At 40.0% G+C, this 21,263-nt stretch overlaps 1 protein-coding gene and 1 long non-coding RNA gene across 2 annotated transcripts in view; one reads left to right on the top strand and one right to left on the bottom strand.

Annotated features, from left to right (window-relative positions):
- Positions 1-2,976, top strand: part of LOC104963754 (uncharacterized) — a 22,217-nt gene extending 19,241 nt beyond the window's left edge. The window contains exon 3 of the long non-coding RNA XR_800348.1: positions 2,674-2,976. This is a non-coding gene — a long non-coding RNA (uncharacterized lncRNA). The remainder of the gene's footprint in view (positions 1-2,673) is intronic.
- Positions 2,977-14,143: 11,167 nt separating this feature from the next.
- LOC104963758 (plasma membrane calcium-transporting ATPase 2-like) overlaps positions 14,144-21,263 on the bottom strand; it is a 13,607-nt gene continuing 6,487 nt past the window's right edge. Inside the window, exons 2-4 of the mRNA XM_010792400.1 lie at positions 19,055-19,312; positions 17,634-17,759; positions 14,144-14,163 (exon numbers count right to left, since the gene is read on the bottom strand). Coding sequence (XP_010790702.1) covers positions 14,144-14,163; positions 17,634-17,759; positions 19,055-19,312 — 404 coding nt within the window. The remainder of the gene's footprint in view (positions 14,164-17,633; positions 17,760-19,054; positions 19,313-21,263) is intronic.

Consider the following 21,263-nt stretch of genomic DNA (forward strand, 5'->3'; position numbering starts at 1 on the left):
CCAACTATTTACGACACTCTTACCCAGACGGTCTCTCTTCAAACGGCGTTAGGGTGTGAGAGACAATAGTCGGACGTCGGTCCCTCCTCTTTAGTCGTCTCGACGGACTCATCATAAATAAGTAGGGCGAAGTTAGAGTAATCAGTACGTATCTTTCACTGTCCAGTGTGAGGGGTAATACGTTTACTCGATTCAGGTCGGAGGGGCTCCACACCACTCTAGAGTCATCCATCACTCAGAGGTTCATCCACACTCTAGGCAGCTATCCTCCCCCAACTACACCATAAGTGTCCACACTTTTTCGGGTGCAACGCGGAATACCACATAGTATTTTTCAAAAGTTAGTGTAATCATACGTATTTTTCACTGTCCCCCGGGCGGGGGGTTCCACCACACACACACACACCACGACACACCACACACACACACACACACACACACACACACACCACCACACACACCACACACACACACACACCACACACACACACACACACGACACACCACACACACAGGTATGAATAGGTCTGGTTTTATACGACTAGTTCGACTAGTCTTTGTGTCTTTCCGACCCTTAGAAAAAAAAAAATAAAACAGTGTTACATGAGTTACTCACCGGGGGTGGTGGTGGTTTCACGGGTAGTGACTAGATCTCGGACGGTTAAGAAGTGTAAGCACACCGTAGTTTTACAAAACCTTGCTTATATATGATCTATGTATATATGATATATATTCATATATATGTATAATATCGATATATATATATATATCTATATAATTATATATATCATATTTATATATATTACATTATATCCTGATTTAGTACTTTCTGATTAAAAGTACTGTAATTTAGTTTTGCCACGTACACCAACACGATGCTCACTTTCCTTCCGACAGGACTCTCTCTGGGAATCTGTAGCAGAGGTGTAGTAGTCAAAAAACAGAGACTTGTAGAACAAGAGGCAGATTAACTGGTTTACTCTCAAAAGTGGCGAGTCACGCGGATTCTGTGTATTCAAGTCTTCGGACTTTCGGGATTGTCTTCATTGAGATGTCCATAAAGTCTGTCTCTATACGCCTAAGCCAGACTAGTCTTGTTTCTTTTTGAAAACGGAGAGATTACAGTTGCAAGGAGGAAAACGATACACGGACACAAGCATCTCAACCCCCTACTGAGGAGTGGGGAGGAAGTAAGAGAGGAGGAGAGAAGAGAGAGAGAGACAAGACGCTACCAGTTTATATGTCTTTATTGCAAAATATATGAATGGAGAGAAAATTTTCCGCTACTTCAAACGTCGCATACGGTCTTGTCACACAAATCAAAAATTCCGAAAACGTATGGAGTTTCACACAGATTTTCTAGAACGTTGTTTTTTTACAAGGATGCCGGTAACAATTTGTTGCTTAACACGATTCTTATTCGAATCTTTCGAGACTACTGAGTCCACCTTGTGACAATCTCCAGTTTCACTGAGAGTTCACATAAGGTCTGTCTCATACGTCTACCCCAGACTAGTCTTGTTTCTTCGTGGAAGGGCAGTTTCCATCAGTGTGTGGGAAAGATAGTTGGAATGAGCAGGATACCGACAGTGCGGGAAACCACAGCACACACAACACCCGCACACGCGACGACACACCACACACGACACAACACACACACACACCACACACTCGGACCGGACGGGGAGGAGGGGGAAGTACGGTAGAATAGTGGTTGTCGCTCCCGCCTACCAGAGCAGAGTTTTGTTTCACAGGATTTCCACAGACGGTAGAGAGAGGAGAGCAAAGCACGACTACAACAGTTTATATAGTTTTATTGCAAAATATATGAGGGAGTGAACAAGTTTTCCACTACTTCAAACGTCGCATGTTCGGTCGGTAGTCACAAAGATCAAAATTTGCCAAACGTATGGGAGTTTCACACAGATTTTCATAGAACCGTTCTCTTTGTGGTGGGTTCTTAGGTAGATCCGTAATTTTTCTGGCTTAAGGTGCAAAATTGTTTATTGTCTGTGCAATATCAAGCCACACTTAATGTTTTTACTTCGGCTGTGAGTTTGTGTGTGCTCAGGATGAGTTTGGCTGTGTTTCGCTGTGTATCGCTAAACAAGGAAACAACACCTCCACGGAGCTCAGCGTGATTCACAACATCCCGACCAATCAGAGCACACTGTGCTCACAGGGAGAGTGGGGTCTGGAGCTATTGGAGCTATTGGAGCTACAACGAGTCGTTAAAGGCAGAGAGTGAAATTCAGTGAATACACGTAGTTTACAGAGATGCTGTATGAAAAACCAATGTGAGTTTGGAAAATTGCACAATATAAATCTATTCTAGTAGACCTCAACAATGGAATTATGATCAGTGGAAATGGCCATGACATGTCTCCTTTAAGTCGTTGTAATTGTTTTTGAAGAAATATTCTGGTATGTCATACTCGTGTTGCCTCCGGCCGGGGTGACTGACTCGGCATCCATTGGAGATTTCTTCTCTGTACCGATGCATCACCCTCTCCAGAATATCAACCAACACAGATTTCACTGTGTCCAAAAACAGAGACGTCTTGGCCCAAGGAGTAACATCAGCAGCAGTAGTACTGCAAGATTTGGGTGTCCAAAATGGTGGTGATGATGGTAGTCCAGGGGCTTGTTCCTGGCTGCAACTCGCGGGGGAAGACTTGGTTTTTCTCAAATCCATGGCTAGTTTTCAACGGTCGTCTTAGTGGGATCCTTCGTTTTAGATGATTTGCTGAGTGGGGTGGGCCTTATTGCGTTGAGTGGGGGGAGTCATCTGTAGAATTGAGAGTTTTTTTCACCAGTATAATGTCCCTCTCTGTTTGACTCTTTTTAAAAAGTTCTTTTTCATCTATCATTTTCAACCAAGCAGCAAGAGGTCAAATTTAAGAATAAGTAATAGTTTGTCATGATTTTACAGGGAAAAGTCAGAGCGCGATGTCACATCTTAAAGACAGCTTGAACTGGATTAATGGTTAGTCTTTTTCAAACATACCATACGTTCTGCATGTTAGTATATTTGGCCAATCAATAGGGAAGTCACGCTTTGGGAAGAGGTGTTTCATTTCACAGATCCACCTTGATTGTTGTTGTGATGGTTGAAGGAAGAGGTACGGGGGAGGAAAATTCAGAGGATGAAGAAGCAGAAAAATAACTTGTTTGTAGAACGCACAGCACGTCAGTTTCAAGAAAGATGACACAGTTTTTATGTATGACATGCAACATATCTTGAAGCCCTACAAAAAAAAGGTACAAGTATATTGTGTTGAAAATATCGCAAGAAGTCGTAATATTGTATAATGTATTAGTTGTATTTTGATAAAAATCACTTTGTAGTTTTTCAAAAATATAATGGATAAAGGAGAAAAAAAAAATATATATATCACAGTATGTTGAAAAATATGATAAAAGTAATGTTATGTTAAAATAACATGAAATAAATCAAAGTAAAGCATCTAAAAACATACATTTAAAAAAAGTAATGTTAGTCAAGTCAAGTTATCAAAACTGCATTGTTTAATCGAAACAGTGTTAAAATCACAAACTTTCCATTTAGAGTTTGATTCTTTAACCTCTGAAGCACTGAGCCTGTTTTTCAGGTTTCAGGCTCCAAAATGCCACTAACACAGCAAAGACTATATCTTCACTTCTAAAAGGGGTAAATTAATAATCTTTTCTCTCAAAGCAAGGTTACATCTGTGAGTTGGATGTAGAAGTTTCAGAATCAATCTAGATGTTTTTATTTTAAAGTAAATTCAGATGGAACATAGTAAAAACATGTAAATTATAATGTCCGCCTAAAGAAAACCCATTACTTATAGTGAAAACCACCCTTGAATGATGGGTTAGTAGACTCACCGTACGCAGTACCGGCACGCAGTACCGGCACTTCTGGTATATTTATTTGTTTGTGTCTCTCTGGCATCTTTCATTACTGAGTACCGGCAAGGTGTCCGGTACTCATGTATATGTCCGGTATCTCTATCTCTGTCTGTGTCTAATTATACGTATATATTGTTTATATATCTCTATATATGTGTCTGCTATATATGTGTGTTCTGTCTCTGCTTTCTCTATCTGATGTGTATCCTGCTCTACTATATATCTGTTGTTTTCTCTGTCCTGACATTTCCACTTTCTATCTGATCATTACTAATGCCCTCCATTTTTTGTTCTTCTGTGTGTCATCAATGTCTCTGTGTCGTGTTGTGGGTTGTGTGTCTTGTCTGTATGTCGGAGCGAGAAATGCGCGCTGCACCTGTCTTGTATGTTGTTGTCTATCTGTGTGCTATGCTAGCTGCTGCTAATCTGTATGTGTGTTCTATGGTGGAGGAAGTCCTTGCTGTCAGACTGGAGAGGCTGATATTTATCTACAGCCTCTGGGTGTATTTTTGTGGTAATTACTCTCTGATCTTTTAGATAGTTAACTAGTTTAAAGTTACTCATGTGTGGTCTCAAACCGCGTTCGGTTCTTACCTGGTATCTACATTTCATTGTGTGTGTAGGCTATGTATTATATATGCATGATATAATACATAACAAAGAATGTTAACTATATGTGTATATGTGTATATAAATGTATCTGTGGGAAATCTTAGTCTTTGCTGTTGCCTTCTATGTTGTGATCAGGTGGGGAGAGTAGATGGAGACAGGATGAGGCCTGATCAGGATGCCCAGATGCTTACTACTCACCTATATCTTATATATGTAATCTAAAAACAATGTTCAATGTTTTCATATTGGATTGTTTGGTTTATTGGCCATTGTATTATGTTTTTGATTATTTATAATGTATTATCATTTGTCAATGGGTGTCAGTCTCTTATTCCCCTTTCTATATGCACCTGTATGATGCATTTAAGTCCAACATTAAAAACCTATCTGTGGGTGATGTCTTATGCCCCCTGTGTATCTCTTCTTGTTTTCTCTCTTATTAGTGGTATTGATGGCCCGTCTCCCACTGTCTTTAGATTTTGCAATTTTTTTTTATGTAGTAAACGCCATTCTCCATATTGTTCTGTTTTGGTAGTATGTATAAATTCAGGCTATCCACTTGTTTGTCTCTATGTATTTTTTGTCTATATATAATTCCATGTCGAAATATGGGCATCAATAATATGGTATGTGGGCCTCTAGGGATCGTAGGTAGTCATTTAAATCCATGCCATAGGAGTCAAGCTTTACTTCTTTTACATCCATAAAGATAAAATTTAATATCTTTGTTTATCAGTGCTTTCATTATGGATGTGAGATAGGTTTTTCCATTATATCTTTCCTTATTTTGCTTCTCAAAGTGGCACCAGATTTGAATGCATCTTTAACTTCAATATTTAAAAAAAAAAATTCCCGGGGGAGCATGCCCCCGGACCCTCCCTAGCTAGAGGGTGTCAGGTCCACTCTTCCCACTTATAAAAATAGCACTTACCCATCTGCACCCCCTCTAATCTCAGATTGCACCCTGATCATGTTGTTTTAAGTACATTTGAGCCTTCTAATATAGTGACAGTGAAAGGACAGAACCAGCCAGCTGATATAATATACTATGACTTTGGCCAAATACTGTTGCTGAGTTTAGTATACGGCACCTTTTTTATTCGTAATTATTTTTTTACTTTATAGTAAAAACTACCCTTGGTTGATGGTATGGTAGACTAAAAGCTTTAGGAATCCAAAGTACAACATATAATAAGTACCCTGTATCAAGATTGATGCAAAACAAGTGAAATTTGATCTTTTTAGATAGGTTTAGAAAAATAAAGTCCAGGCGGACTCACCTCTGGATAATTTCGGAACCATCGGTTCCATTTGACCTTTTTCACTGTAAAAATAATTGTATTACTTTGAATTATCACTATAGGTATTCATTCCATCCAAATACAACTGTTGTGAAAAAAAAAACAAAAAAAAAAAAACATACTCTCTTATCCTCTTAGGCCCCACAATGCTAACAGTGAGCCTCTGGATTAGCCCAGAGCGAAAAATGCTAACCTATTATGCACCGGAAATCACTCCTAGCTCCCTTATTACTTATCCCAGCTGCACATCCAACACATCGTTTATGATCGTAAAGACACAGAATCTAACGGTGCCCACCTCAACACTGAAAGATACAGACTTGCAACGTTATCAACAAAAACGTAAATCAAAAGAAGTGGCGCTAGGTAGCTACACAATGCTAACATGGCTTACCTTTGTCTTTGTCTGGTCTAAACTGGTCTTCAATGGCATTAAAACGATAACAACGATGATGTAGTTAATCCATAGGTTAATATCCAATGTGGCTGTGTCCCCTTTGAAATGTTCTGATAATCTATAAGCAATAAAACTGCAATTCCGTTATCTGCTGTCCGCTCTGTGCTCCGTGCGCTCTGGGTCCTGCAATTCCTGCTTCCTTACGTAGTAAAGAATAAGTAAAGTCTGCTGCGTAAAGTACTTACGCCTGGCTGGCATTCTTCATACTTTACGCAGGACCATATCTCTGGAACCCATTGGTCGATTTGGGTGATTTACACCTTTTTCTTAACCAAAACATCCAATAGAATCGAGGGGCATTTACCAAATCCACGTAAACATTTGGTAATGTTTACGTGGATTTGGTAAATGCCCCTCGATTCTATTGGATGTTTTGGTTAAGAAAAAGGTGTAAATCACCCAAATCGACCAATGGGTTCCAGAGATNGAACCTGTGGGCTCATGTGCGCCCCCTTCAGTGCGGCAGAGGTTATGGCTGCCTCAGGTGCTTTTTTCATTGCCGTTATATGATGAGACCAGCGAGCCTAAATATCATATATACGTTAAATAAGTTATTTAGAGACTATGGATGGCGAGAATACATTTAATAAAAGGATCTACAAACAATACATTGGTGACCTACAGTGAGATGGTAACAGGCATGCGCTTAGTGCCCGCTTTCCAGCCAGTTTCTGTGGGGTGACGCATTCTGAGGTGAGGCAGAGCTCATCTGTGCCTCACCTCACCCCACAGTAACTGGCTTGAGCGCGCTCACAAAATAAGTGCCCGCGCTAAATTAGTGCCGGTGCTCCAGCAAGTTACTGTGGGCTTATACGAGAGGCAGAGCTCGTCCCTGCCTCACTTCTCATCGCTACCCGTAGTTGTAGCGGAGCTCGGCAAATTTGCTGATTTTGACTTTAAAAAGCGATTGGAATCATACATTAATCACACTTACATCATAGATCAGTGGAGACATTTTATTATTATTACTATTTCGTTTTTCTTTAGTTGTTTTTCCGTTACATTGGAGTATGACAGGTGAGGCTCTGCCTCCCCTGACTGCACGTCGCTACCGTGAAGTCATGTGACCGTGCTGTATTTTCTTTATAGCCCAACATTAGCCTCCTTTAGCTTAGCGGTGGTAACGTGAAGTCATGTGACCGTGCTGTAGAGTCCTGCACGGGTCTGATTTTCAAGACCCGCTCCCGCCCCGCACATATTGCCAATTAGTTCCGCGACCCGACCTGAACCCGCATATATATGAGCAGTGAAAACGTGCAATTATTAACACACGTTGTTGCATTTGTCTCAAAGAGCGTGGGATGTTGGTTATTTTCTCGTAGGAAGACGCAAAAAGCCTCCCAGACGTTGGATTACACTCTTGAGGAAGTTCAAATGCATACATTTCGAATGTGGCGCGCTCAGCAGCAGATTGATGCGCTGCAGAGGTTATGATTATGCGCGGTCCCGCGGGGGAGAGGTCTGAGGATTTAAACATTAAACTGAATTATTATTATTTTAATATATTTATTATGCAACACCCGCGACCTGACCCACATCGTCTTTGTTTTACCCCAGAACCGAACCCGGAAAAAAGCGTTTGAAAAATTACCACCAATTAATCACCTTTTTTCGGTTCAGGACTCTGCCGTGCTGTAGTTCCTTTATAGCTAAATATTTGCTTTTTATTTCAGAAATCATAAAGTAAGTTGTGTTAATATGTGGAGATTGTAAAAGGGGAATGGGTTTAGAGGATAAACAATAGCTCAGCCCCCCTGAGACAAAGGCCTCTGTTCAGCAGCTCAGAGGGAGGCATCAAACCTCCACAGCTGCTGCTCACTGAGGCTACTTCTAGCTGCTAATAAGCTCCAGAAATGGGCACTAGACCTCCTCCAGCTGGGGGTGGATTGCACCACCATCTGCACTCGGCACAGTTTACAGTCGCTGGCACTCCGAGGACAGTCCATTCACCAAACAATGGAGGATTGAGACGAGTCTTAGGAGTCATTTCTAAAACAGCCAAAAGAGAAACTGGCACACTGGAGACACGGGAGCTAAAGCAGTGGTATTGTGAGGTTTTCTGGATTAGATAAGACAGAGAGGGGTGTTGCATAATTGTGTCTTTGAGACTGACTTTGGCCGGACTCAGACCTCCCTTCAGACCTGAGAATAAACGCCATTCAGCAAAATCCAATCAAAGGGTTTTCTCTAAACTCTGCTTGGAGTCCAGGTTTTCAGACGCTCTATCTCTGAGATACAGACGTCTGAATGGGCACTTTTAAAATGGAAAAGCATAAGTCTGTCTTTCACACAAATGTACTGACAATATACTGCAGATATGATGGCATAGAGCTGAGGGTAACAGAGCCAGGGTTTCTTTCACTTAGCTCGACAAAACTCCTAATCAGAAATAACAAAACCAAAAATGGTTATCAATTGTCTTTGTTTGTGTGCGATCATATAGAAAAAGGGACATTGATGTAATTTCACTTATTTACCGCACACGATGGATCAATCACTGCCTATTTCCGCTTTATAAACATATACAAACCTGTTGCTTCAAGTAAGAGTTAGTTATTAGGAAATCAACAGATCCAGCAGTGTTTTACGCATGTGTGTGTTTCCTGTAAAACACACACAACCCTAACCCTAACATTTCCTCACATTTTTATGTCATTAATTGCGTTTCAAACCAACGAGCGTGTTGTAAGTTTGTGTGAGTCATATCACATGACACGTCATATACAAAGGGACGTTTGGAGCGTCATTTGACTTCTCTACTGCACACAATGGATCAATCTCAGCCTGTTTCTGCTTCATAAGCATATACAAACCTGTTGCATCGAGTAAGAGAGGAATAATGGAACAGATGTACCAATATCGTACATTCTCAAGTAAAGAAACGACTGTTATAGTAATGATAAAGATCACAGAAGACCTCGCAGTAGTTCCAGTGAAACCTCTTCACAGCATGCTCAGTGGATTATCCAGAAGCAGGGAAGGTATCTTAGAAACGGGTCAAACTAATGAAAAACTCTGCATGGAGAAAGTTGGGATATACATACAGTATGTCTGTGCAGAGATCCTGAGCACATGAGGGGTTCCATGAAGCGTCCTGAGGCTTTCCACTCATTAGAGGGACCCATAAAGCCTTCCCTCCCCAGCTGCATGAAGCCAGCAGCATGTGTTTGTTTGCTTAGAGGTAGAACAGATAGAAGCTGCTCTTTAAGCACCAATAAAAGAGCTGGATCTGATATTCCCTCCCAGAGGAATGTGGAGATGACGCCCTGAAGGTGAGCAGCTGGGCGGCGCTGTGGAAACTCTTCTTCTTCTACTCTTCTGTCATTAATGGCAGCTTCCTCCTTCCCCTTAAGATCTGCAGCGTAACGGCTTAAATTCACCTGATGAGGCTTTGCTCGGGGCTTTTTAAAAAGGTTTTTTGGTGCCTTTATTTAAGTGACAGTTTTGAAAGGCGGGAGACAAAGGGAGTGACACGAAAATGGCCCCAGTGTTGTGTTAATCATTATAATTTAGTGCTAGCAGTGTTGTAAGACAATGAATAATAGAGGGAACATATAAGCTAACTAGCTAGTAGCAGGCTGGATAGCTGACGTTAGCTAGCTAGTTAGATAGCTAGGTGTATACTTTCCCTAAATAATTATATATAGAAAAAATATAACTATAGAGAACACATATAGTTACCTAAATGGAGAACTATATATGTTCCCTATATCATTATATCTAGGGAACATGTAACATGTAGCTAGCTAGCTGTATATGTTCCCTATAGTTCCTACATACAGTAACTATAGGGAACATATACATAATTGTATATATATATTTAAGGAACATATACAATTATGTTGTGCACATTTACAGCTATCTATCTCAGTAGATAGCTGTTCCCTACATAATGATATATATAACATAACTATAGGGAACATATGCGGCTAGCTATCAAACTAGCTAACTGTATGTTCTTGTGATGCCCCTGTGGGTTCATCAGTAGAGAGGGTGTGGCTGTTCTGTCTGTGCTGCATGGGCTCCAGTGATTGCATTGATTGCAGTGAATCAGGGCACCTGGGTCTGGTGTCCTGCAGCTGTTTAGAGCCTCTCTGCTCCTCTCTGTTTTCTCCTACAGGCACCCGGCTCTGATGAGTATACACCGTACTTAATTTGGATTGTTTGTGCAAATAAACACCTTTTTCTACCCGTTGACATGTTGTGTCTCCTTTTTGTTGTGGCCTTTTGAGCCAGGTCGTAAATATGGAACATATACAGTAACTATAGGGAACATATACCGCTATCTATTTAACTAGATTGCTGTATATGTTCCCTACATAATTGTATATCGGGAACATATAACTATAGGGAACATTTATAGTTATCTAACTCTAATGTCTGATGCCTTTGTTTTAAGTAAATGCCGGAAATCACAAGCTTCTGCCTCCAGTCTCTTCCTTGAGATATCCAGAAATCATACAAATAAACAACAATAGCTGTTGTTGTGTATAACTATAGGGAACATATACAAGTAGATATTTAGCTAGCTAGTTGTTTATGTTCCCTTTAAAATTCTAAATTGGGAACATTCAGTTCTTGTCTCATAGTGGCTTCAATTAGGAGGAAATCAACAGAGGGTTTTACGGTGTGTGTGTGTGTGTGTGTCTCTGTGTGTGTGTGTGTGTGTGTGTGTGTGTGTGTGTGTGTGTGTGTGTGTGTGTGTGTGTGTGTGTGTGTGTGTGTCCCACATTCCTCACATATTTACATCATTGATTGCGTTTGAAACCAAGGAGTGAGTTGTAAGTCTTGTGTGTGTTTTTCACTTCCCGGGAAAAGACCTTCAGGAGTAATGACTCAACATAAAGACGACTTTGACTATGTTTGATCTTCCCATTTAAAACACAACAAACTTTCGTCTGTCTGCTCCCATTTTCGTCGACGTCAATGTCAGGTCGCTATATTTATTAATAAGATTACTAATATTGCGTCGTTCGTTTCCTTCAAGAAATACGCACTACCAACAGGTACCGAAATGTAAGTCACCCAAGTGAACCACAATGAATCGAATAATTCGTCGACGAAAGTAAGTTAAACTCGAGATTACTCCCGATGAAAATGTAAAACTCTGTCACCCACAAAGAGTTAGAGCCAATTTCGACGAGGTCTCGTGAAAAGTTCGTAATGATGCAAGTAAGCTCACGGCGGCTTCCTGACAAGGTTACAGGCGTATGAACATTAAAGATCGCTCCCGGTGCCGCATGAACAACCTCTTTAACCAACTCCGACGTTACACAACTGAGGCGCCTGAATTTTAGGGGTGTTACGAAACGTGTGCCTGGTTAAAGGGGTTAGCCACCCGCTTTAACATTGCCGCCCCCGGAGAGTATAATGTGTGTGAACGAAGCGGACAAGTGAGAAGCAAAGGCTTAACGGTCCCCTTCCTAAGAACGGAGCGAAGACTTCGTTCACTGAGCCTCTGTACACGATGGTTCGTTCGGCAGGAGTTGTAACTCTTTGTGGGTGATTGGGCTAAAACCGTCACTAACACAAATTACGTGGTTAAAATAAATTGAACAAAACGGTCAAAAAGATCGGAACTGTAATGATCTTTACTACTTACAAGCTGAATATGAGAGTACACGTACGTCGGAACGTTGTACCTTCGTTGTGGGTTACATCAGCAACGGAAATAAAGAGTGAAACTCCTAAGCAAGGCGGTACCAGAGTATACGACGGCGGACTACACGTGTGAACAACTGGGATTCGTGCAAAAGGTGTTTGTAAATTCAGAGTAAGGAAACTGTTAGACGAAGAAGTAATTACCCCGGCAATTGATATGTGTATAGAAGGTCGACAAAATAATTGAAGAAACAACTTTACTAACATTATAATTTCAATAGGACTATCAAAGTTATAGAGATATCTAGTACATCGTATGACGAATAATATATAAAATGAATTATAAACATACATAATACAAAAAAGCTTTTATAAAAGATGGCAGAAAGAATTAACAAACAAAATGAAAATACATACGTGGTGATGTGGACTGGAGGGAAATAATTATCTGATTATTAACAATCGATTACTTGACAAAGGTACGACTGTTGTCCGTTGTACTGTTGTAAAGTAACCAAGGAGAAGAAATCTCTTCTGGTCCTTTACCTACCTATGGCCTAGCACAAGTTTAGTTATCCGTGCGTTACTGAGATTTATTATTACTAGTGCGGTGGTTTGGTGTGTAATTTGATTTCCTTGGTCTGGACAAACCTTTTACTCTCCATCTTTCATGTCCAAAAACGACAATTGTACACTCTTCATCTTGCATGTCTAAACACAAGTGGTTCATTCTTCATCCCTTTCATGCCATAAAACACAGTGTTCATTCCTTCATCTCATGTCATGAACACAAGTTGTTCATTCCTTCAATTCTTTCATGTCCATAAACACAAGTTGTACCATCTTCATCTTTCAGTCAAAACTCAAGTTGTACGATTCTTTCCACTTTCATTCCATAAACACAAGTGTACATTCTCTCATCTTCATGTCCATAACACAAGTGTACATCCTTCATCTTCATGTCCATAAACACAAGTGTACATTCTTCATCTTTCATCCATAAACACAAGTGTCCATTCTTCACTTCAAGTCCATAAACACAAGTTGTACATTCTCATCTTTCATGGTCCATAAACTCAATTGTACATCTCAGTTTCATTTTCAGCAGAGTCTTTTTTCTTTTTATCGTCACCTCACTTCAGGACTATGGACGTTTGTACATGAATTCATGTAATTGATCATAACATGAGTGTTAAAGGGGGAGAGACGGGCGACTGACTACACAGGGCGGAGTCTCAACCTGCCTGTCGGACCTCCTGAGGCCTGCACGCGGGGCACAGCTTTGGCGGCAAGGCAGTGAACCCTGGGAGCCTGGGGCGCCACTTCTCTCCCTTTGGGGTCTCGAGGGTCTGTCTTTTTTCAGTTCTCAATTGTAGTGATACCGTAGTGTTGTTTGACAAACAGACACAGTGAAACTTTACTAATGACATAGGTAAAGATAAATACAGTTTGCCTCTAAAGTAATAACGACGATTACTATCGGTGTCGAAGGCCAAGGGCCCCGTAGACCAGACGCGTCTGGAGAAGTGGTTACACCATTACAAATCTACCCTAAATCCTTGTAGGGGAGCTAAGATAAACCGAGATTGCCAAGTTTCCTCTACAGTTAGTGTGTTTAACTGGCTACCCAAGGTCTCTAATACCTTTTACGAGGGTTTACTGGGGTCTCACGAAAAAAAAAGATTTGGGAGAATTTTTCCAGTTAAAGTGCAACAAAACGTAGGTAGAAATATATCCCATGAATACTATACAATATCAAATCTAAAGGATTCCGAAAAACAGAAATGATTGGGTAGTAGGTCCAATCTAACAGTGCATATTCATTACAAAAAAACCTGCCTACGATATTAAATGGAAAAAAAATGTACAAGTAGACTCCAACGAAAATTGATTTTTTGTAGATATAACTAAACCTGACTAAATGAGGTTGAGTGCCAAATAGGAGAAACTCTTTTTTCTAATAATAAATGGAAAATCTTCACTTCAACACCAAGTAAACAAGACCCGGTCCAATAAAAGCTAGGACCTCTGGACTGTTTTGTCCGAGTCCCAATTCTTATTCGGGAAAAACAGATGTCGCTCTTTATTTACGTCACCAACAGAGTGTGTCAACTTGGAGGGTATCAACGTATTGCGTCTTTACTCAGTGCAACTTACCTTTTAGAGTATAAACACCCTCCAAAAAAAACGAAAACTTTACTCGCCTCTGTAGTAGATCTATTTTACCTAAGTATAATTTCTATTAGGGTTATGTCAATCTGTACTTGTCGTTACACACCTAAGACACCACGATGGAAACTGTAAAGACATCCAAAAAACAAAAAGAAACGTAAAAAAAGATGAACAAAACTTAGGAATAAGTTTTTAATCTGAAGACGGTTAGTGGTCATAGACGATAAACCTCAGGTTGGATTGTACAAACTGCCCTGCCTTAGTCTCGAGGTACTACTGACACGCACAGGAGATGCGAACAGACGCAAAGAGAACTTACTCTGGGTGTTATTGTGTCTGTGAAAGTGATGAAATTTTCACAAGTTTGTGGAGGAAGAAATGACAGCTTTGGTTTGTGTGGGGCTGGGGGGGGGGGTGTGGGGGTGGGGTGCGGGGGGGTGGGGGGTGAGGGGGGGTGGTACAGACCAAGTGACCTAAAGAGAGACAAAACAATATAAGGAAATCGAAAGTGGGGGNGAGGCACAGATGAGCTCTGCCTCACCTCAGAATGCGTCACCCCACAGAAACTGGCTGGAAAGCGGGGCCTAAGCGCATGCCTGTTACCATCTCACTGTAGGTCACCAATGTAATGTTTGTAGATCCCTTAATTACATTTATCCTCGCCATCCATAGTCTCTAAATAACTTATTTAACGTATATATGATATTTAGGCTCGCTGGTCTCATCATACAACGGCAATGAACTACACAAAACTAATAGAGATTGTTGTCCAGAAGGAGAGCATGGACTTCATCTTCAAGTCAAGGTAAGACCACCATTGTAATGAAAATGGGATCTTACTAAGAAAGAACAATATTTAGATGTTGGGTATCCTTTTGTTGAACGGTCTGTTTCAAATGAATCGAAGCATCAGACTAAAAAAGCTTTTGAAAATAGCAGAATATTTCGATTAAGGTCAAAATATAATATTTGTAAATCTGACTGAAAGAGTCAGTGCCTCACCAGCCATGAACCTCACCGCACGTCACTGCTCCACGGTCACATGACTTCACATGACTACCTTTTTATATCTGCTCTCTGATCTCTCCACGAATTGAAAGTACTTAAAGCCTGAGATCTCATGATGTTGTTTTATTAAATGTCCCAAGTGCTAGGACTGTCTTAGGGAAGAAAGCTTTTAGTTGTGCAGCTCCACTAACTTGGAACAGTCTGCAAACACGTTTCAAACTGAGCACTTTGGTTCCCCTGCATCATTTTGAAACTGGGCTGGGTGACATGCTGTGTGATACTCATGGTACCTGTCACTGTGAATAGAGTTTGTAAACTGTACACTGTACATTATGTTGTATGTAATCCTTATTGTTGTTCTGTTGTTTGTATGTTACATGTGTAACTAATGTCCTGCAGGTCACCCTGAGAAAGAGATCAATGATCTCAAGGGGCTTCACCTGGTTAAATAAAGGCTCCAAACACTTCACCACCGCTAAGCTAAAGGTGGCTAATGTTGGGCTTGATGACTCTTAGTCGTCTCATTCAGACACTTGTTAGAAACCTCCGTTTTTGTATTCAGCATTGGGGTGTTTACTGACGTGTTGTATGTCGTAGAACAAAGCGCTAACATCTTTTCAGTGTTAACCACAGACCTCCAGACAGATGGTTTTTTAAGGGGGAATTTCACATTTCGTCTCACTGCAGTTACTGTCATTGAGATGTAAGTGCCTGTGTACTGTTAGGACAGTTTTCCCATGAAACCAAACTCATGGTGAAACACACACACACACACACACACACACACACACACACACACACACACACACACACTCTCTCTCTCTCCTTCTGTAAACTATCAAACATCGCTCTTGGCCAACATGGATAATCACTACAAGACATGAAGCGCCTCCTGCTTTCCTGCGTGTTAAACTCAAGAGTTTTTACTGTGTCTGTTGGAGCTGCGTCTCTCTGACATGCTGCAGTATTTGTAGAACATGTGACTTTTATGAAAGATGCTGCTCATGTGTTTCTGTCACAGGAAAGAAGAATCCAATCAAAAGAAGCCCTACTTGTCCAGTTTAGTAAATACATGACATGGAAACTATTGGAAAAAAAACCTCTGAATGTTCATTAAAATATTCCTTTTAAATAGGAATCTAATAAAGACAGGTGTATCCAATGTAGAAATACAATGCTGCATTGGTTTAACAGAGTCACATGACATGTTATTAAAAGGAATCAGGACTTTTCTAAATCAAAAACAGCTCAATAATAGAGGAAATATTCATATAAAATAGGGTTTCTACATACGAAAAGTTATTTTTATTTGCCTTAATTTGACCGTTGGATGTTTTTTTTTTGTCAATTTGTTCAGCTATAGCTTGCTGATAACTTAAAAACTGAATCGTTTTTATTGGAAGGGCTCTCAGAAGACTCAATTGTTATGGTATGGGAGTAATACTGCTGCTTATCTAATGTTGGGGCTTTGTTTAGTTTGTGTTGAGTTTTGTATTAATTTTAAATGCAATTAGAAAAACTAAATCGAGACTGTGTTCAGTTTTCTTAACAGGGATTCTGTGTCTGGACAGAGAGACTGTTCATGAATATATTTATTACGTTTTACACATTTCTTAGTACTGTGGTTGAGTAGAAATTGCAAAGGCAACACGGTCTGCATGGACATCCCACAATAGTTCAAATAAATCATGTTGTTTTTGGTAAATTGGTGCGCTGAACCTCAGAGTGGAGTTACTCAGTTAGACAACACCAATCTGTCTCGTCTCCAAACTGAACCTCCGTTTAGTTTCTTAAAGATCTCCTTTTTAAAAAAGGGGATTCTCTCTGAAACAGTATGGAGCTCAAAGGCTTTCTCTCTTGCCGGTTATACCACAAAGTGAGTTCCTTTTTACTTCCTGCTTCTTCACACACATGCTCTCCAGTACAGGTTAGCTCTGAGTGTTAGCAATGCTAATGTAAACACCGACCATATTACGTCCAAAACAGTCGGGCATTGTTTCTGATAGCAACTTTCTGATAGGGCCGTGGGTCCACATTTCAGATATTACGTCATATCGGACGCAAATCTGGATCAGCTCCGTTGTTCCCCGTTTTTAGAGATTTGGGTACGGAGGAAAAGAGAGAGGGTTTTATTTTCTGACGCTTTGTTTCAATGTTTCAATGCTTTTATTGTCATGTGTGCGTAGCTACAGTGTAGTAAAAGCATTGAAACATTGAAACAAAGCGTCAGAAAATAAAACCCTCTCTCTTTTCCTCCGTACCCAAATCNCACTTGTGTATTGGCTTCCCGGCTCTTCCCCAGAGTTTGCCGCTTGCTACAGACACAGAATCAGCCCTTTTGGAACAGGGCTGAAACAGAGGGGATTATGGGATGCTACAATTATCTGTTTGGTGTTTCAGCCAAACACTTCAGAGACAGGTTTTATATAAATCGGACCATTAAGAATATTTAGGTCTTCAGTTATAGTGTCCACTGAAATGTATCTATAACGATACAGAACAACATGGATACCATTTGATTTCCTCTAAGTAGTAGGCCTACCAGGTTGGAGTGCAAATATAAAAAAACGTTATGAGTAAACACAAACCTGAGAGCAGCATGGGGTCCTTGTCCACTGACTTGCTTACGTGGTCAGACTCTCCGGTCAGAGAGCTCTCATCTATCTTCAGATCGTTGGCCTGGACCAACACACCGTCAGCTGGCAGCAGGTCCCCTGGACACACACGTGCACAGATCACAGTTGATTCAGCCTGCAGATATTTATGTCTCAATATCTTGTGTGGACACTATGCATACCACTACATGATACAGAGATAGGCACTACAGGCAGTGCTGGAAGAAGTATTCAAATGCATTACTTGAGTTAAAGTACCAATACATTATCGTCAAAAATCAAAGTCCTACTTTCAAAATGTTTTTCATTCAATCAGTTATCAGCTAAATGGACTCAAAGTACAGTATAACAAGTCAAACTATAACAAGTCAAAGTAATCATTGTGCAGAGAAATTACCTTTATGTGTGAATATAATGATATTTATATATGTGCAATTTCTAACATTTTACTGTTGTAGACAAAAAGCTCTGATTGACTATATGTAACATATTCAAATAATTGGACCCTTTTATTTACTTAAAATGTTTGTCCACTAGTTTAATATTGAGGGATGCATTTTGTTAAAAGTAAATAAAGCTGTTAAATAAATGTAGTGGAGTAGAAGTATAAAGTAATATGAAAAGGAAATACCCAAGTAAAGTACACGTATCTCAAAATTGTACTTAAGTACAGTACTTGAGTAAATGTACTTAGTTAATTCCCACCTCTGAGTACAGGTGTAGCAGAAGTAGTTCCTACAGTGAGTAAATAGCCTTTTCTGCACACTTGGATGAGAAGGTTCAATGGCCAGGAGGTGACTTTGGGAAAAGTTAATGTTTGGAAAGGGTCTGCCTAGCTGCTAGCTGAGATGTTTCCAGTCTTTAGGCTAAGCTAATTGCCTGCTGGCTGTATCAACATGGTATGTACATTCTCATCAAACTCCCAGCAGGAACAGTGTATTTTAAGATGCAACTTAGTTACATTGTGATATTGTAATATATTTTTTAACTGTTTAAAGAGCCAGAAAGGTCCAGACAGGAGCATTACAACTTCCTGTTGAAAAAGAGATATCATTTATTTCGCACAAATGCAGGCTTTACCATTTCAAGTTAATGGTGAAAAAGAGGGTTCAAATGTTTCATTTTTAAATTAATAGCACTAAGTATTATTATTATATTATATTAAATATATTTTCCTTCTTTTGAGTTTTTCATTGCTGGTCCGAAATTAAATGCAATTTTAATCATTTTTGCTTTTTGTAGCTTGTAATGGGCATTTGTCATTTTTAACGATATAATGAAGGGTGTACAATTTACCATTCAATAAGAAAAAAAGGTATAAATGGGTTAACAGTAAAACTATTTATATAACGCTGCTCCTTTTTTGCAATAAGCCTTCATGATGGAGTCCTTACCGTATTTGACCTGGGCCATGTCCCCCACCACCATGTCAGCCACCGGGATCTGTATGACATTTCCTTTACGCACCACAGCGAACCTCTGTTCTTGTTCGATCCGACTCTGTAGACCCCGGAACTGCTTCTCTTTGGACCAGTCATTAAACGCCGTCACCAGGACAACACACACGACAGACAGTAGGATGGCGGCGCCCTCGATCCAGCCGGTGTCCCCCTCGCCTTCATCCTCTCCAGACCCCTGCACTACCCCACATGCTGGAGAGAGGGCGGCAGAGGAAACTTCGTTAGATTTGTTGTGAAATATACAGCCAGACGTGATATATTTGTATTCAACCTTACTCAAAGTACCAGCTGTTTTTGTATTTCCCTTCATTTATTGGATGTATGATGGAAAGTAAAGTTAAAGACAATCTGCGATCCAAATTTAAATAAATGGGTCAAGCTGAAACTGAAAGAGGACAGATTTCCAAACCTCCTAAAGGAGGCTGGCTCTTTCTACACTTAAAAATATTTATATCATTTACTTTTATTCAAACGATTATTCAATACCTAGCTTATTGCTACCTAACTAAATAAATGTGTTTGTGTGTGCTGCGGTTTTCTATGTGAACTATTTGGTTTCAGACAGAGGCACAGCGTCCTGTTCACTGAGCCCACATCCTCTCTATGAGGACCTCTCACTGTGGTAAACACACCAGCTAATGGCAACCATTGAGCTTTTTGTTTCTTCAGCCTATGTCTATTGTAGATGTTCCCAGCCAAATCTCCCAAGTATCACTGCAAGATGCCAGTAATATAACTATGTAAGAACAAAAGAGCGGCCTCACTTAAACCAGCCTTGCTGTTCCTCTGTGACAGTAAATCCCATGGTGATGTGGATAGCCTGCTAACATCTTTTCATTTAGCTTAAAACAGCTCATGTGCCAACTCCTCTTCAACATTAAGAGGCTACATTGTGATAGCGCAGTAACTGACCCCTCCAATGTTTTTGAACATTGTAAATATTTCCTCTCATTTTGCTTAAATCCACTGAGGAATCAAAACCTGATTGTGTTTAGCTAACGCTAACGTTACTGGTTGATGCTATGTCATTCGTCACAACACACCCACCCACATTTCTACACAATTTCAATAATGATCAAATCATGTTTTATGTGACATGTATATGTAATAAATAACTGATATCTGTATTCAAACCTAAGAAATGGTCTTGGGTCAGTTAGTGTGCAAATTTTGAAGTCATTTTAGCAAGGCTCTTCCCTATCACCAGTGCTATGTGTCTTTTGTTTCAGTGTGGTTTATTTTAAAGGCACAAGAATACAAAACAATTGACCTACATTATCAACAGAATAGAGGTTACAGCGCAAAACAGATCTCAATGAATATTGTGCTGCTGCAGTGCTACACTCTAAAAACGAGTTGAGGCGACCTTTCACCTCCACTTAATTAAATGCATGGTTGCAAGATAAAAATGTGAGTTAATTGATTTAGATAAACATTTTAAGTTGCAAACATTAATTTATAAGTTGTGTTGACGTAATAATGTTGGTAATTACATCAACTTAATATTGTGTGTAATTTGAACTCTGATTTCTGCGTTAATTGACTTAAAGCAAAATTCAAGTTGTAGTAAGTAGGCCTAATGCAATTGGCTTGATAACTTAATTGTTCTACACCTTGAGTTAAGGATTTCAAGTCCACTCCCACTTAACATGCCTGGGCAAGTTCCGACAGTTAAGGCCTCGTTTACACGAGAACAAAACGGGTTGGATCCGCATAGTTTCAAATAGTCATTCAAATACAGTAGATAGCCTTGTAGTTGCACTGTATAGGCAAATTGCTGTTTGACCAAAATTAGCATCCTTTGAACTGTGAATAGTTATGTGAGAGGATACAAAGTAGTAGAGGCTACTGTGAGAGTACAAATACTTTGGTTACCATTGTGATATCGCTTTTTATTAAAAATGAATCTCGGTGAAGCAGATCAAGGACATGCTTCTTGAGGTAGGATAGTTATTTAGAGTTGTCATTGAAATGCAAGTTGTTGGCAGTCACCCATTCAGAATATATTCATTTAGGTCATTTCTCTTTTTTTCCTTTTTCAAAAATAGCACAATACAATTGAAGTACGCAGAGAACTATAGCCATCCGCTGCCTTGTCGTGTACCTTGGAGAAAAGGAAGAGGAGCTTTTCAAGGAGTTTAGC

Source organism: Notothenia coriiceps, unplaced genomic scaffold (assembly GCF_000735185.1).
Source record: "Notothenia coriiceps isolate Sejong01 unplaced genomic scaffold, NC01 NC01_scaffold00036400, whole genome shotgun sequence".
Lineage (NCBI taxonomy): Eukaryota > Metazoa > Chordata > Actinopteri > Perciformes > Nototheniidae > Notothenia > Notothenia coriiceps.